General features: G+C 38.3%; 2 protein-coding genes, 1 long non-coding RNA gene and 1 other non-coding gene across 10 annotated transcripts in view; 2 read left to right on the top strand and 2 right to left on the bottom strand.

Moving 5' to 3' along the window:
* Positions 1–7995, top strand: part of Eps-15 (Epidermal growth factor receptor pathway substrate 15) — a 35577-nt gene extending 27582 nt beyond the window's left edge. For all 4 annotated transcript variants that reach the window (XM_086987769.1, XM_022805287.2, XM_022805290.2 and 1 more), the window contains exon 7: positions 374–7995. In XM_086987769.1, coding sequence (XP_086843895.1) covers positions 374–892 — 519 coding nt within the window. In that variant the 3' untranslated portion in view covers positions 893–7995. The remainder of the gene's footprint in view (positions 1–373) is intronic.
* Positions 7996–9105: 1110 nt separating this feature from the next.
* LOC111250288 (coiled-coil domain-containing protein 25) lies at positions 9106–15126 on the bottom strand. Of its 4 annotated transcripts, none has more exons than XM_086987773.1 (6): positions 15030–15126; positions 12318–12365; positions 11934–12025; positions 11386–11460; positions 10574–10741; positions 9106–10210 (listed from the first exon to the last, which is right to left on the bottom strand). In XM_086987773.1, the coding sequence occupies exons 2-6, from the start codon at positions 12337–12339 to the stop codon at positions 9989–9991; spliced, it is 579 nt and encodes a 192-aa protein (XP_086843899.1). In that variant the 5' UTR covers positions 12340–12365; positions 15030–15126; the 3' UTR covers positions 9106–9988. The 4 variants fall into 4 exon arrangements, with proteins under 4 accessions (XP_086843899.1, XP_022661028.1, XP_022661029.1 ...); XM_022805293.2 differs by lacking the exon at positions 15030–15126 and adding an exon at positions 12991–13229; XM_022805294.2 differs by lacking the exon at positions 15030–15126 and adding an exon at positions 12610–12717.
* LOC147755775 (U2 spliceosomal RNA) lies at positions 13759–13950 on the bottom strand. The gene has a single exon (XR_015327693.1). It is a non-coding gene; the product is annotated as a U2 spliceosomal RNA (small nuclear RNA).
* Positions 13967–16610, top strand: LOC147755774 (uncharacterized). Its single transcript, XR_015326903.1, has 2 exons — positions 13967–14330; positions 15072–16610. It is a non-coding gene; the product is annotated as an uncharacterized LOC147755774 (long non-coding RNA).
* The last annotated feature ends 310 nt before the right edge of the window (positions 16611–16920 follow it).

The following is a 16920-nucleotide window of genomic DNA, read 5'->3' as shown; positions in this document are numbered from 1 at the left end:
GAAACCATAGCTCATTCAAACTACGTCATTTTTACATACTCTTTTAATTTTACTTTATTCAATTTTGCTCCAAATCCATCTCATCTGCTGCTTTCACAATATATCAATTGTTCACATTCGTCTACTAAATATGCAAACGTATTTACCATTTAGCAGTTAGCTACTTTAGGCTACATATTTCATAAATAGCTTCCGCCTGATTCATTTGGTAACATACGCCCCTACAAATGAAAATTGTTCGAAGTCTTGTGCCCGGTCCTACCGCCTTAATTCAATATCTGGCTTCTTTCTGTGAAATCTATTTTTTTTCTACATACCCAAACATATTCATCTAACTTCGGGTTTTCGGAACCTCTCGATATTTTTCCATTAGTCGACCATGAAGGAGCTCAACGAGCGGCACGAGGCCGCCATGGCAAAGCTTGCTGAGGAGGCAGGCTTTTCTTCGGACCCTTTCGGAGGGCAAGATCCATTTGCCGGACAAGATCCATTTGCCATAACCGGGGAGCCGGTTCGTTCGACCTATTCGTTTGGTGATCAGGATCCATTCGCCGTACCGTCAACGGGAGGAGATGCGGCGAGTGATCCCTTTGGGGAAGACCCATTCGCGACGTCAAGAGCAAGCCCAACACCTGCTTTGCCGCCTAAATCGAAGGGAGGAAGTAGTAATAGTAGAGCTCCCCCGCCCAGGCCAGCGCCCCCCAGCAGGCCCCAGGGGCCCACTAGGGCGGCACCTGCTCCACCTATTCCACCTGCACCCACATCTGTGACAGTTTCTAGTGGCTTTAGCAACGATCCGTTTGCCCCGACCGGAGAAGCCTCAGCAGTTGCGCCGCAACAAAGCAGTGACGGCTTTGCCAACTTTGACGCGTTTGGTGCCAGTGCGTTCTGATTAAGTAACAATACCAGCTAAATAGAAGAATGCTTAAGTTAACGATGACGTTGAAGAAAGAGTAGTTCATTTCTACATCGTGCTGTATCATAAGTATTGTTCGAGTAAACAGGAAGGGAGGCCGATGAAATGGCTAGCAACAATCGCAAGATGGTAATGCATGGAGACGACATAATGTGCGATAATAAAAGTGCTGGATTAAATGAAATCAAAGGATAAAACCAAAATCGACGGCCTCTCTTATGATAGCCAGCAATGGATTCTTCGGCAGTAGGATAGGTCCTTGCCTGGGAAAGATTTTCGCCTGATTTATGCCCGCGCGCATAGATATTCAAAAGTTTAAAACTGCAACTTGCGCAACTACAATATTTGCTCTACCAGTTGATACTGATAGGCACTTGATGAATTAAAAATGATGAAAGTATTAATTTCTATCATAAATATAAGCAAATTTACGATGCGAAAGAAAAACATGGCCAAAAACGCAAAACGGAAAATTCGTCGATCTTATCTTCTGTAGTGAATCTGTGAATCTGAACCACACAGATACACACACAACAGTGCCGAAGAAACGGGTGAACGATAACAAGATGGACTCAGTGGAAACGATCGATACCTGATTGATGCATGCGCAATGATAACAGTTCGAGGTAAATTGACAACGACGTGCCTAAGACACGAACGACAAGTAGATGTAAGAAAGAAGACGCCTTTAATTCAAATGCGCCTCCGCGCATGTTTAGCAAAGACACACCTAGTCACGTAAGCTCGCAGAAACACTTGTGACTTTGCTGAACAGGCGTGAACATAAAAAAATAAATGTGGCAGAACCAACTAAAGTCTGACTATGTTGTTGGCATCGCAGCTTAATTGGGCTACTGTTGCGCGCCCATCGTTTATAATCGTAAAGGTTAATTGCTGCAAGATGATGAAAACACCGACCTTGAGGTTAATGGCGTATTGAGGTGCTTTTTGTTTAATCTCAATTATCCAATAATCAGCTATTCGTTTAATAAACAAATAATTTCAAAAAAGCGCCTTAAGAATTATGGACCACTTTCGAGAATGTAGAGTATTTCAGATATAAAAAAAGAAAGATCCGATTAGCTGTGTCGCCTTGGCGTCTATTCTTCTGAAGAAAGGCTCAGAAAAATCTTTTCGTTTACTGCAAGTCTTTCTCGATACTTGATATCACCATATATATATCGGCAATATTTTTGGCTAACTTCGCCGAATTTGCCCATCTATATGTATATATTTGTGTATGTTGTAACCCCACCGGCGGTTTTTCTACCCAGCGCCTATATTAATTCAGAACCCGATTATCGTTAAACGTTGCATATTGGTCGCGAATCGCTTTACGGCTCGTGTTATCTGATGTTTGTTGTGCGTTTCGTTTATTGAATATTCGATAGCGTACCTCCGCCGCGCGCTCAAAGCTGGATAGAGATATGTTGCTGTACTGACGCAAATTTAACGCGAATAATCGTCGCGTTTTTGAAACGAACGAATTACGAAACGCAACGAAACGTTTCGTGGTATCGTTCATGCGGATGAAGTTAGTGAAGTGATAGCCGGCTACTACCGGCTTTGTGCTGGCTTTGTCACGCTTTATGAACATGCCTGCGACCGAAACGTTGATCAAAGAGATGCTATAGAACTCTTAGTAACTTTGAAATACCAGCACTATTCTGTTGTCAGTGACTGGCTAGTCCTACATTAGCCCATTTAGTAGCTTTGCCATTTCCGTGACATCTGTGTATGCCAAGGATACTCTGAGACTATGGTAAGAACAAATCGTGAATAATGGGTATTTTTTTGTACAGTATGCGTACGGCACAATAATATAGTTTAATCAAACGGCCTTATCATGAGGTCTTGGCATAGCTTCTTGCATGACCTGTATTCAGTTATAGGATATAAAACATATGAGAATCCTGTACGTATAACAGTGATAATGTGATGTAACACAACAGCAGCTCTAGAACTAGGGCCTACGATAGAAAATCGGAAAATGACCACACATGATTGTGAAACAACAGACAAAGACGTGGAAAAATACACATTGCGGTTGTTAAGAAATTATCTATATCTTTACGTATTCTTTGGCTAATCATAAACAGAAGACCCAGTATCAATGATATCATAATTATTGCAGAAACGTTTCAACAAAGGTGCGACAGACATGGCTTGCAAAAAATACTTCAGACGTTTAAGAATTAAATACACGAACAGCCATTGTGGGTCAGTCACATGTACTAGTCGAACTCGATCGGTTCACAAAAAAGGCTCATTGCAAGTGAATCCACTTAACTGGAAACATGCTGGCCAGTAGCGCTCCAACAGTCCTTAAACCAGGCCGGTACTGGGATGACTGCGGTGCTACGCCAAGATATCCGCTTCAGCAAGTGTTTCAAAACTTCCTGAGTCGTCCCGACCTTCACGAGATTCTTCATAGAGCACATTACCAGACTCCACAACACCTGCCGCATACTGCCGCCATGTCACAACCGCACTCCGACATGCGTGAACTCCCTCCACTGCAGTAGTTTAGAAGCATAGCAACATACAAACACTGAAAGACTTCGGATGGACGTAGCGAGTGAAGTCTGAAGTTACATACAAACTAAACGAAAGATAATCGCCGAAAGATACATAAATTGCTACGTAAACGTAGCTAACGACCTTCAACAACACCGTATAGGTGGTCGCATAACATCATCTCCAGTCGGTATGATATCGGCTTCAAAACCGAATATAGTAGGAATAGTATTGATAATAATATACCTAATATCAAAATAATCCTAGCGATATAATGACGATATTGACGAAAAAAAAAGCGAAATGCTGCAGAGAATCACTTTGTGAATACCATAATCCTTTACCCAGATGTGCCCCTTCTACCGCCAAACTAAATGTAATCAACATGGTAATGCCGAATACATTTCGCTATAGCATTATAAACAGAACACATGATAGGTGAAGTTGATTGAGCTGTACACAGTGAGCTATAAGCCCATCATCCGATAATTGCAAGCTATATCGATATCGCTGTACTCATAGGTTTGCCTATATACTGCTAATATGTGAGTGGAAATGAAAAACAAGAAAACAAAGAATCATCTTATATATATATATATATATATATATATATATATATATATATAAAACGATGTAGCAGAGCAGAAAATATGCGGCTTATCGATTTTCCCTCGATCCTCACATCCTATATCAGTTCTATCATCGCGCGCATGCCCTCGTTCGAAAACAATAGATCGACTGTGTTTTCAATAACGATACCGCAGCGTGTGACAGAAAGAAGAAAATTGTCAAATGCGATAATGCGAGTTCGGTGCGCCGTCGGGTGACGTATGTCGTCCACCAATTATTCGAAATTTAGTCTCTAAACGATAACATACACGAACGTTTAGAAAGCATACATCCTTACAAAACAATTCGATGTCGTCCGATTAAAGGGCAATGAAGACAGAAAAAGAATCAGTTGAAAATCATATTGAAGATACTAATGCTAATGTTAAAGTGCCACAAGGCTAAGACCCGTGGTATAACAATAAACAACCCTATACCCCCATCGACTTTCGAATAGTCAACTCCGAGTACGGTATTAGATAGTACCGATAAGTGGATCTATAAGTACTTGGTATTAATGTTTTGCCAATTATTTTCATTATTTTGAACTCGTTTGTTGATCCTCGAACTCGTAGCCGCTTCTGCCTCTTATGGGCAATACGGACATTCTACTAATAGAAGACTGACGCAAATAGAATCATGGTTAGGCGACAAAACGGATCACTACCAGCAATTCACGAGTTTTTAGCAGTTGTTGCGCATGATGCGCGCATTGTTATTTTTCAGTAAACTTTTCTAGTCCATTTGACCTAAAAAACAAGATACGATTCACTCTGATCCATTACGCAAGGAGCGAGTGACAATGTGACGGGGTAGGGTACGAAAAACTAGCATTGCGATTTGTTTCGCTTTTCTTCCGACCGGTGTCGTTAGACCTGCTTGACTTAAAACAGCGCACTGTACATTTTCACACTAATGACATCAGTGTATCAGATCGGCTACTATATGCTCATTGTTGTTAAGGCTGGCCAATAACATACGATCATATCATCGACGTTGTTTGTCTTTTTCCGTCTTTCTTTTCCCGTTGTCTTTTACGGTACATCCTTTCGTAGTAGGCATACTTACGTACTCAATTCATATCATCGTATATGAACTGTATGGCATTTTATCATACTTCGAGCGCCGTGGAAAGTGATCGGTTTTTATATGTTATTTACAGCTACTTGGGGAAAATCTCTTGAATATTCGCTTACACATTATATAATACATAATTTACGTAATTACACCCATGAACCAATTAAATATTGGCAAATGCTCTTATGGTGTGTATGTGTGACTCACTTGTATAGCAACGTTTATGAACATCCGAGAAAAACATAGCATATGAAGGCCAAAATGTGTGCCGGCACAAAAACATAACGAAATTAATTTGCGCCGCTGCATCACGCATAAATAAAAATCCTTTCCACACATTTTTCGATGTTTGTTTACCAAACTTAAAAAGTCAAATTTTCCAACTTCTAAAAGGTCAGTGTGGTGTGCGCATTAAGCAAACGCATGCCTACTTTATTAAATCGACCAACAGTTACCCTAATAAAATGTAATAAGGTTTTAACTAGGAACTCCGGATTTAAATTTATTAATAAACTCGGAATGCGAGTTACTAATATTACCTTATATTTAGTATGCAAAAAAAATCAACTTCAGTACTTCGGTGGGCCATGATTTCGCCCTGTTAAACGTAACCACAAATCGGCCAAACAATCTTCGCGTTAAGCTTTGTCAGAGAAGACCCTTATTGTACCACATTTTACTAAGGAGTATTTCACAGACAACAAGCGTTCCATCAAATCAATCAAAAGATACAAAAGAGATGATTTGGAGTTCTTTTGGCTAATTAAATCATCCTTAGATCCGCTGACTCTACGGAGTTTGTAAGATTAGTCATGGTTGAAGTATTGTTTCATCCAAGATCTAAATCTGAACAGAAAGTTTGCAACACGAATTCGAGTAGACAAACGACTACGATCAAATTTCAGTTCACGTAAGGCGTTGAGCCTTATATACTTTTTCATTCAACTTATAGCCAACGGACCTAACTTCGTTGAATGCCTTTTCGTCGGTGGCGGATTCATCAGCATTAAGTATTCAAGCACGTAATGCCACTCGACAAAGTCGATGCCACACGCGTTATTTCCCTTCCACGCACATTATATAGACTGTATATATAATACAAACAGGTATAGAATATGCATGCATATAGATATATGAAAGTATATATATATAGTAATATATAAATATAATAATATGAGCGACCTTGATAAAAATTAGTTCATACTGTAAGCTAACATATGAATACATTTATATATATATATATACATGACTGAACAAAGGCTGAATAGAAATAACAGAATAAGTCGCCCCGATATAGGCGATCAGTGGTTAAAATACACGTAAAACAATCTGCGAAGTGGTGCTCGATCACAAAAAAAAAAATGACTAATACATCACATCACATCACAGATAAAGCCTCGAATAGATACATTTCCATAAATTCGAGATACCGATAGAACGATGCATGAATCTACATAACACACTGAGCGCACACGTGGTTAATAGACGCGGTGGATGGTATTGAAGAAAGCAAACCCAATTGTTACTATTATTAACCATCATTAACAATAGCATCAGCCTAAACAGAAAAAAAAAATATGCGAAAAGCAAACAGCTAAACTAAAAGCAAAAAAAATTTAGTTCACAAGATATCACAAATATGTCCATGGTTTTGCCAATCTTTCGAGGATAAACCAGGTTTGGCGCCTAACAATGAAGTTCCCGCTTCTACGCCGTGACGTGAAAAGATAATTGTAAACCACCAGGCTTGAAATTTTAATCCGATCACACTCTCTTCTAGCCTATAGATGAAAGAAATGACGAAAAAAACGACGGATCATATTACAGAAGTGAATATTATGAACGCTTTGATCGGGGGGCAGCGCACACCGATGTATGGTCGCGGACGAATCTTTATTTACGTTCGGACAACCATTATTAACGAAAAACACCAAGTAAGCAACGACATCTAGAAGCATTCACAAGTAATCAGATAAATAATAAAAAAATTAAATGATACCCGAAAAAATCGTCTGAAACAAAGTCGTATGTAAGAGATAGAAAACGCATCGTGTTCCACACAGAACAGGACGAGCTCGGAGTAACAGGAACTACCCAGAAACAAAATCAGTTCACATAAAGTGTTGTGCAACACTGCAAACCGCATAGGTTTCTCAGTCCCAGTTCATAAACAGGAAAGTACCGAGTACAGAACAAAATTAAACATCATAAATGAATAATAAAAACTCGATTAGAAAAACAAGGATCTAATACAGCTACTAATTTACAATTCAGTATTGCAGCAGAAGTTCGGACTAAACAATGCAATAAGATTAAGATTCAGCTGTATATTCCATTATGTTTAAGTGTTCTGATTTAAATTAGTGGACAGATGGGGCGACAGTACCATGTCAGATTCTCAGAAGACATTGACGTATGTGGCAATAGAAAAATGGCTGCTGGTATTAACATTTTATGATAAGGATAAAACTGCACCTTCGTGGAAGTGCACAGAAGATTCACAGCGAATTATTGTTGAAAGCGAAATGAGAAAAAGTGTGTCATGTTCTACTATGATGACAAAGACGGAACGGAGGAATGTGTCGATAATGCAAACGTGCTGCAGAGTAAAGAATGTAGTAATCTAGTTACAAAGTGAGTAATACCTAATACTCTTTATGATGCTAGCTAAATGTACCGCGTAAGACAAAAGGAGAAGACATAGCCGAGTTAGGAAAAATAATAATGCATGATGCACAGTTTATGATGACGGTGATTATGATGCAGGAACAACAAAACAAAAAAAAATTGATGCAGATGATTGGAGTCGAAATAACAGGTGATTATGGTATATCAAAATAAACAACTAGCTACAATATATGAGTGCGATAAAACTCTATACTGCGTGCTTACTCTACTGGTAAACCTCGTTTGTAGAAAAGCAATGAAGCATGGAAAGCAGAAGCAAATGAGAGTACTAACAGTTGAATACAATATCATCGGAAAAAGCTACGCTCCAAGCAAGGATACCTTCCAATGAGAGCCTCCGGTCTTTGCAGAAAAAAATGTTTACAAAAGTCAGAACTTGTGCCTGAAGAAAATACCTGCAGTACATTTTTGAATCACAGTCTTTAAATTTGTTGGTTCTATCGAATTGTTTTTGCTGGATTAGATTGTTATTAACACGTAGATGCACTGTATATAGTTCAGCATATTGAGGTCGGATAATCAGGCATTGACGGGTACTTTCAACAAAGCTAGAACACGATAAAACGAATTCTAGAATGATAGCTAGTCTAAGCCAACTTCAAATGATCTCGTCTCATCATTTATTTCACTGATACGAGAGGAGTCATGTAAACGATGTCATAGCAGCATCGCGATGCGCTCCATTTGTCCTTATTAGTTGGAATTAATTCTGTCTGCTACAATTGCCTAATAACTTTTCATGAATGCTTAAGCACCCCCCACAATATCTTAGAGCTTAAACTCAATACTTGAGCGTCGCCTGCTATCGTGGATTCTGTCCACGTTTATATGACGATTTGAGTTGATGTTCTACATATTATACAAAGGATACAATATGCTCCTATACAATTCTGTGCTAGTAGGAAAATTATTATTATATATGTTCTTTTTCAATCATAATTTATGGAAAACGAGATCGACAGTAGACGCTTTTCCGTAGATTACAACGAGTTTCGACAGCGATCCATAACCCAAGCATTGGAAACTACTGAATACATGCCAAGTTCTATTCAACTACCTTTCAGCTCACATAATTTATCAATAAAATCTTCGACAACCAAAATATTGTCACTATTATTGTATCCTACTAGTATTCCACCAAAGAACGAGTTTTATTCAATCTAGATTGTTGATCTAGATTGAAACTAGATTGTTGATTTACTACATAAGAACGTATCGGTGGCGCAAAAATACACTTATGCCTTCAATTTATGTATCCATAAATCAATGTCTTATAAAATATACATATACCACAAATATTTACCATGTTTGGTGCATTTATTATACGAATTAAACTTTCGAATTATGGAATCATCGTCGCGTCGGCAATATTTGTTTCGTCTTGACGAATAGACATTTAAACGACGCTTACACAAATCGGTGGCATTGCCACCGGGCAGTTCTAAAAGAACAGAACAGAATTTGGTTAACGTCATACCCCATTCTTCTACAACTGTACAGTATGAATAGATTTACTTCAATCCCTAAAATTTATTGCACTCCCCTGCACACTCAACACGCTTCCAAAATAACCAATTGCCAGTAGCCTAATATTTTGAACAGCCTTGACTATGGCTACTTCTACCGTAAACCGCGTTCCGGGCATAGATTTTGCCATGCCTGCTCAAAACGTTGGAACTTTCCATTCGTTGCCTTCTGCGCAAATGTTACAATCATAATGTAACAACAAAGACTTCCCTGTTCTCAACCGGGGATGAGTTTGCCAGATTTCAAACAAGTTGCTATTACGCTCCAATGTAATTTCACTTTATTCCTAACTGGGGCTCAATATCGTTTTCAGCTATAGCCATCCAACGTTTTATATGTTATACCAAAATTAGCGTCTACCTCAATCTGATACATGGTCATGTTTTCAATGTCTTTCCGTCAGTGTTTTTACTGTAAATAATATAACAAACGCAAATATATAGCAAATTTCGAAATAGATTAGCCGATGCTCGTCTTTCTTGTGTTACGGGCTATCCCCAGCTTTCCGCCCTCACACCATCAAGCAAACAATGTTCATATTTTTATTTTCAAAATACACTGCGGAACTGATCCGTATCCACTGAGACGCTCCTCTTTATCTATCTACTCCTCTGTTATCTTTCCTATTTATTTTTACGAGTTCTGTTTCGATCTTTACATAAAGTCATCGGAGTCGTATCCCGCAGCATCAGCGTTCGTCGTCATCTTTTCGGGCTTCATGAGGGAATCGTAACTTTTGAGCTTTTTTAATTCCTCACGCCGCTTTGCCTCTTCTTTTTCACGTTCCCGTTTTAGCCGCTCCTGTTCGCGCTTGACTTCACGCTCCTTGCGGTCTCGTTCCTCGCGCATTTCACGGAAATCCGGATGGGCCTCTGTCTGTGGAAGACGAAGAAGAACGTAAACATCACGCCACCGTTATATTTCAAAGTAGCTCTTAGCTTGAAAACACTATCATGTGCATGAATATGCACAGTTCTGTATCCGTTTTGGTTGTGTATATATATATAATCATCATAATTATATGCACTTATGAGCCTAAATACAAGAGCTAGTAAGAAATAAAGCCGAAGATGTACTACCTTGTGATTACGATGATCATGATCTAATTCTTACTACTCCAAGCGATTCGAAAAACACGTATACAACTGGTACTTACTTGGAGCTCTTAACTCTAATTTTCGGAACAAAGCAGCGAAAGAACAAACAAAGAAAAACTCTGGAGATAAACATCAATCCTACCTTGGTCTTAGTAAGTCTGTTGGTAATTGAGTTGTCCTTTTTTTCGACGCGAATTTTTCGCACCGCCTTTTCATCATGGAAACCCACTTGTCCATCCACCATTGCTTGAGTTTTTTTAAGGTTACTCCACATTGTATAGACAACATCGACACTGCTTTCTTTGCACCCCTAAAATTGATAATTGTAAATTATTATTGCTACATATATCAGATGCGCGACTACTACACTATAACTCGTAAATATAAATGTATATACAATTAAATAGGTAATACGTATTTAATGAAGCAGAAACTACGCCACAATACGCTAGACTTCATTATCCAGAAGACCCTTGCCTTATTTTGGTTGAATCTAACTAAACCACACAGCGTAGGCAAAAACTATATACTTCTTGTTTACAGACAGTATTCACTGGAAAAGGCTATACAAATTCAGTAAAGGTTATTATTATAGCCACGAATTAGTGATAGGTATGTGCAAGTTTAAAGTTAGTGGATTTATGCTATATATTGACTGTTGCGCAAAACGGTAACTTCATAGCATGGTTTCAAACAGCAGTATAACAGTACCCGCTAGCTTCGTTTTTACGTGAAGCTGTGTTGACGTGTGCTTTATTAATGTGAGACTTATGTTTTACACCTTCGGGTGTGTCTGGCTGACTTCGCTGAACGGGACAGTAATAACCTCCATAAAGGTAAACGTTCTTAAATTTTTATACTATAAAATAGAACTTGTAGTTTGCCCAAACGCACAGAAAGATTAACCCAGCGACAGCCCGCGAACCGTCTTTTTTTGTAAAATCCCGTATTTACCTGTATAGAGTTATGTTTAACGAGTTGAGCGCAATCCATAATGAGCTCCGGGGGAATATCATCTATTGTTTGACCCTGCGACAAAACATAAGCAATTAAGCTGAGAAACACAAGGATCGACATACCCCTCAATAAAGTACCTAAGTACCTAAATAACTAAATCCAACCTAAAGATTAGTGTTAGCAAAAGGGAAGTTCATGGTGCAGATTGCTAAACACCAATAAAATGTTCTTGAAGACAATGGTTCTAGTGCTCGTATTAGGTGTCCTAATTAGAATTTTAAGATTCTATCTGCAACAAAGCTGAAACTTCACCATAAGCAAATCCGTTGCACACAACAAAGTGAGAATGATAATCTAAGACAAAGCTATTGGACTGGGTAAGGAGTGCAATAATATCCTCGCAAGCGAAATCCAAAGACAACGTGGTACATAATATCAGTCGGTCTCGAAATTTAAAAGGATCAGCAAGCCGTATCTTATTAGAAAAAGACATTGTTACAATCATTCCATTAATCGGAACAGTGGTGATCGTTGAGGTTGTATACCTCCTTTAGACGAACATACACGTGCGCGGAAGATAAATTATCGACGTGGAACCAAACATCTTCTGGCCAACCCCACCGAATGAGCTTCTCATCTGTGAACGTATTGAAACATATGCGAAACACATTTTCGAAAGACATTCAAACACTGGTCAGTGGCGGTCAGGTCGACGGTCAGCGTATTTCAAACACATGTTCAATGAAAAAACTTACATGCTCGAATATACTAAGCAATCTCCAGGGATATTGTCTCTTCTCGTTATATACTTCTTCAAGCATATTAATAACATTTTTAGACTACGTAGTATTTTAACAAAAACTTCAGTAGAATGCAATTTATTTGCGAGCTGGTTGATTGTGCTACGCTTTTTTACGAATGAAACTTACTTTCATATTTGTCGGCGCCCATGTACAGTTGCGTTGGAGGGTTAGTTACTGAAATATGCGCACAAACAAAATAGAAACAAAACAGAAAAAGATGCAAATTTGTCTCTACTTAGTAGAACTAAAACACACAACACTACGATCTCAACCATCTTTTGAGTATAAATACTTAACTATTATAAAATCATACTACAACGGAAAATTAGACATAAGCTTTATCGGTAAACAGACAGCCGACAATAAAAAGATACAGTTCGTGAAAGTACCAGTATGCAAACATTCAGAAGATAGCTACCATGGGATAGTTATATTAAACTTAAACTTCAATATAACACTCTTTTATTTTTTCTCATTCATCTTTGGAAGTGATTTCGCATAAATACTCGCACTCCTTAAATAGCTTAGTCAGACACAAACGAGAACGAATATACGAGAAGGGCCTGGTATACCATAAAACAGTAAATGTTTACTAACTTCTATGTCTTATCTGTCTTATGATTGGCAGTCATTATAACTCTAACTAGTTAAACACGTTGTGGAAAAACGTTACTTATAGGCAGTTTAACATCGTTTAAACTATTGTTGTTATTATCTATATGTACAATATTTTCTCGCAGTCTTAGCAAAAACTGATTTTATTAGTGAACTGAGTATTCATGCGCGTCAAGATACTTACCCGTGCTTGTGAAGTAGAACACCATTTTGAAAAAAATAGGTGTGCTTCAATTGTCAGAAAAATGGCCTCCGGTCTCAGTAACGTTTACAAACGCACGCACGCGCGCACGCACACGCGCGCGCACACACACTCTCACACACACACCCCAAATGTTGTAGCAGCTGCAACTAGTAACTAGTTTTTTCGTCTCGCTCGGGGTGCAACTTACGATATGTATTTACTTTAGCGTATCACAAAGAGTATCAGACAAAGCTGCCTAAACGTACCACAAACGTATCGGTTTGTCATGCAGGCGCTTCTATTGAACGTCAGCAAATTTAACGCCAGGAAATTGTGCGTATTTGCAGATAATCAAAGATCGAAGTAACTTTGTTTAAGCTATAATTTTCATCTAACTGACTCTTGATAATATTAGTGAGCTCTGGCGTATATAGCTTCTCAACAAACTCGATTTAAACACGCATCATGTAATTAAGTTATTTTAAATGAACAATCTTTTCAAGCAATTCTAGTCAGACTGCAATAATAATTCTAACTATCCATGTTTCTAACCGATTACCAACGTATGTTCCTGAACTAAATATTTTTCAAGAACGACAAAAGATCATTTTCCTTCTCCTTTAACTCAGTTTCCCCAGCTGTGAACAGACTGCTTACAAACGCTCAGTTTTAATTCTTTCAAACTCAGCTTTTCTTTCATGCAAAGAGAGTCCAACGCGCAACAGTACAGTTCAGAACCCTCCAGTACAAACATATTTTTGGTACTTTATAAGGTGGGCCGGTCCTGGAGGTAGTGCTATACCAGGCCAACCCGCGGCTGAGGTGGAGCAAGCCCCGAGCACTCAGCCCTGTTCCAAAAAATAGTTTAATATCTTGGGGGACGATGTCCCCCGTATCAGATATTAAGCTGATAAGAACAGATACTACACTTTGATCTTAGCCAAAAGGCCGAGAAGCGATAACGTTTCACCATCAGCCATCCGACCAATGCTGTAGTCTTGTTTCGAGCCGCCCGGACTCCGAAATCAGCTTGAGTGAAATATGCTCGTTTTTCACAGCAGAAATTTATCTCGAGATAACTCAGTTAGCTTGGTGAGGTACCGTAGATCAATTACATAACGCGCAAAGGTTAGGATTCCCGAGGCATTCGATTAAATTGTGAGTGTCATCTTTCAGCCTACATAAATTGGTTTGGAAGCTGTGACCGGTTTCCACGGGCATCCAAAGTCGGGAAATGGCAGAAAGAGCGAAGCAGCCTATAGCAAAACGCTTGACATTGAAGATTTTCATTTAACGACAGCTGGCGCAGGACTTCTTTTACATTGATTCTTTAGTTAAAGGTAATTATAGCCAACAATAGCCCACCGAAATTATGAATAACCCTGTAAAATGTTCGATAGATAACATGGACGTGCGAAATAATAACATTAACTACATAGTACGCGACTTAGAAATATGTTGCAAGTGAAATATGCTGCGATTATGACATTGCGTACATGACATTGAATAAACAATAATTTTCTATAAAGCGGTAATTAGGCAAAAGTAGGACATGTGGAAACATGATTACAACCATTGAAACTGAAATACATATGATCTGTTCCACAAATATAAGAACATCGCTTATACAGAACGCCACGGTCTAGTCAAGTCGGCTGTTTTAAGTCTTTCATCGCATAGGTAGACACGTGATAAGCTGGAGGGCTCATTGTAGTAGTAACGATTAAAGCTTCTCCGCGGAATTAATTTAGAATTGTACTCGTATACGGTGACATTCAGTAGAATGATATGCAGCAAAATGTAATAATGAACACGATCTTAACGTTCGATTTTCACTATAGTAATCGGGGCTACAGTGACACCTTGTCCTCATTTAGTTAACCATGAAAGCGTCTTTAAAGAACCTACATATGGCTGGTGTAAGGCTGCGCATGTGTGACAAAAGAACCTGTTAACGCTATGCCAACATACATTGTTTAGAATCTTTTGCGCCCTGTAAAATTTAAATGAGACATTAAAAATATTATTTTAGTCCTTACCGTTGTCCTAAATCTGTATCGCTGTGAACATCTGTCTTAAAGGTCATCCGTGAGAGCTTAAGGCGCTAAGGTCTCGAATAATCATCTTCGCTGAAGACTTAACCCACTCGAGAAATAAACAACCTCGAATGAGCTTAAACTACAGCGGAGAATGAGAGGGCAAGACAGACTGGTTTCTCGGACTGTATGTTAGAGCTGCATAGTTGGAGAAATGTGATAGCTGCTCATCTTACACCTAAATATTAACTGGTTGAGCCTTATCAAACAATATTGACCGTCAGATAAGGTCCTTTACAGTTATCGCAAGCGTGCTTGAGAAAAAAACTCTGACCAGTTGTGAAATTGAACTGCCTATCACTAGGGGCATTTCTTGTTATCAAAAAACGCGGTTATTTATCTTCAGGCCGATCTGGCTCAATTCATCAAATAGATTTACAGAGCGTTGAAAAATTTAGTATATTTCTATGATCAGTAGTTCGATTTTGTACATTCTAAAGATCATATTTCACAAAAAAATCATGAAAATATTTTTTAAAGAAAATTTAGAAGTCCAAAAATAGACAAATAATAGTAAATTAAATATAAAATCAGACTAGTAGAAACAGGACATATGTAGTGTAGGAGATATATTTTTTTCGATAAAAAATATGCAAGGTAATGTTACTTTACATACACATGTATATACGTCGGTTAAGCTTCTGGTTAAGTAACACCAGGAACCGCTGCTGCGAGTCCCGCCAACGACACATGCTATTATAGCTAAACAAAAATAGATACTTCAACAAAACGTTTTACACACACTAAGAGTGTCGCTCGTTATGGTCGTGCTTATATAATGTAAATTATTCACGAAGATTATGTCTTCAATTCAAAGCCTAAGTCACTGACTATTCAATCTCAAAACGATTTTTCTTTAATCTACAAGTAATTTTTTAATAATAAGTGCGCATCAAGCAGTATTGGTAGATGCAAATATGTTGAAGAACCACAAGGATAGGCTATATACAAAAAATCTCCTCGGAATTAAATTTTGGGTTTGTAGTAGGCCTAAGTTCTTAAAAATGCAAGAGTTCAAAACGACCAAAGGGTACAGAAAGAGCAGAGGCGCGGAAAGTTTTAAGCACTGAAATTGACCTGAATGACCCGATCGGCAAATGATATTCTGTTTTTCAAAACACTCATTATTTTCTAAGTAAAGTGTACAGGTATATTAAAAATATCTTTTGGGTCATTATGATAAATTCTCGAGCCCTTTAAATTAAAATTTTATTGAGAATTTTTCACGTTATCTCCTTAAAATATTCCTTGAATTTGTTGAAAGTTGTGTGGGAACCTACAGTAACGTGAGCCGTCGATTTCGGGCAAAAAAGGAAGTTCATAACCTCTATGCAGGCTCACCTTCCGTGCACACATTGGAATAATAGCTAATATATATATACATGGAGCAAGAGGAAAAGTCAACCACAACCAAGAGGCAAATTACTATTGTGAATGATATATGTGTAGGCCCTTAACAACCTACCATGATACCAATTGATGTAATCATGTCTAGTATGGAATAAAACCCTTTTAGTTATTGTACGCTGCTCGAAGTGATGCTACAGGTAACATATTTCTGCAAGAGGTATTGTTTGCAAAAGTATGTTTGTATAGTCAACGGGATGTAGTTTTCCATACAGAGGTTAATTCAGTTTTCTCGTTTGTTTCGAAAGGGTGCTTCTAACAAAACTTCCGCTTAATAAATAGTAAACTATTCCATATTTTTAACAAGTAATAATTTTCGTAACTGCTAATACCACTATTACTTCCCGGGTAGGTTGTAAATGTGTAATATAGATCTGTGCTAGGAGAAATTTGCTTTGTCATGACACTACTCGAATCTTAACCTAAA

This window comes from Varroa destructor, unplaced genomic scaffold (genome assembly GCF_002443255.2).
Source record: "Varroa destructor unplaced genomic scaffold, Vdes_3.0 BEIS01000004.1, whole genome shotgun sequence".
In the NCBI taxonomy this organism is placed as follows: Eukaryota; Metazoa; Arthropoda; class Arachnida; order Mesostigmata; family Varroidae; genus Varroa; species Varroa destructor.
This window is presented reverse-complemented; position numbering and strand designations above follow the sequence as displayed.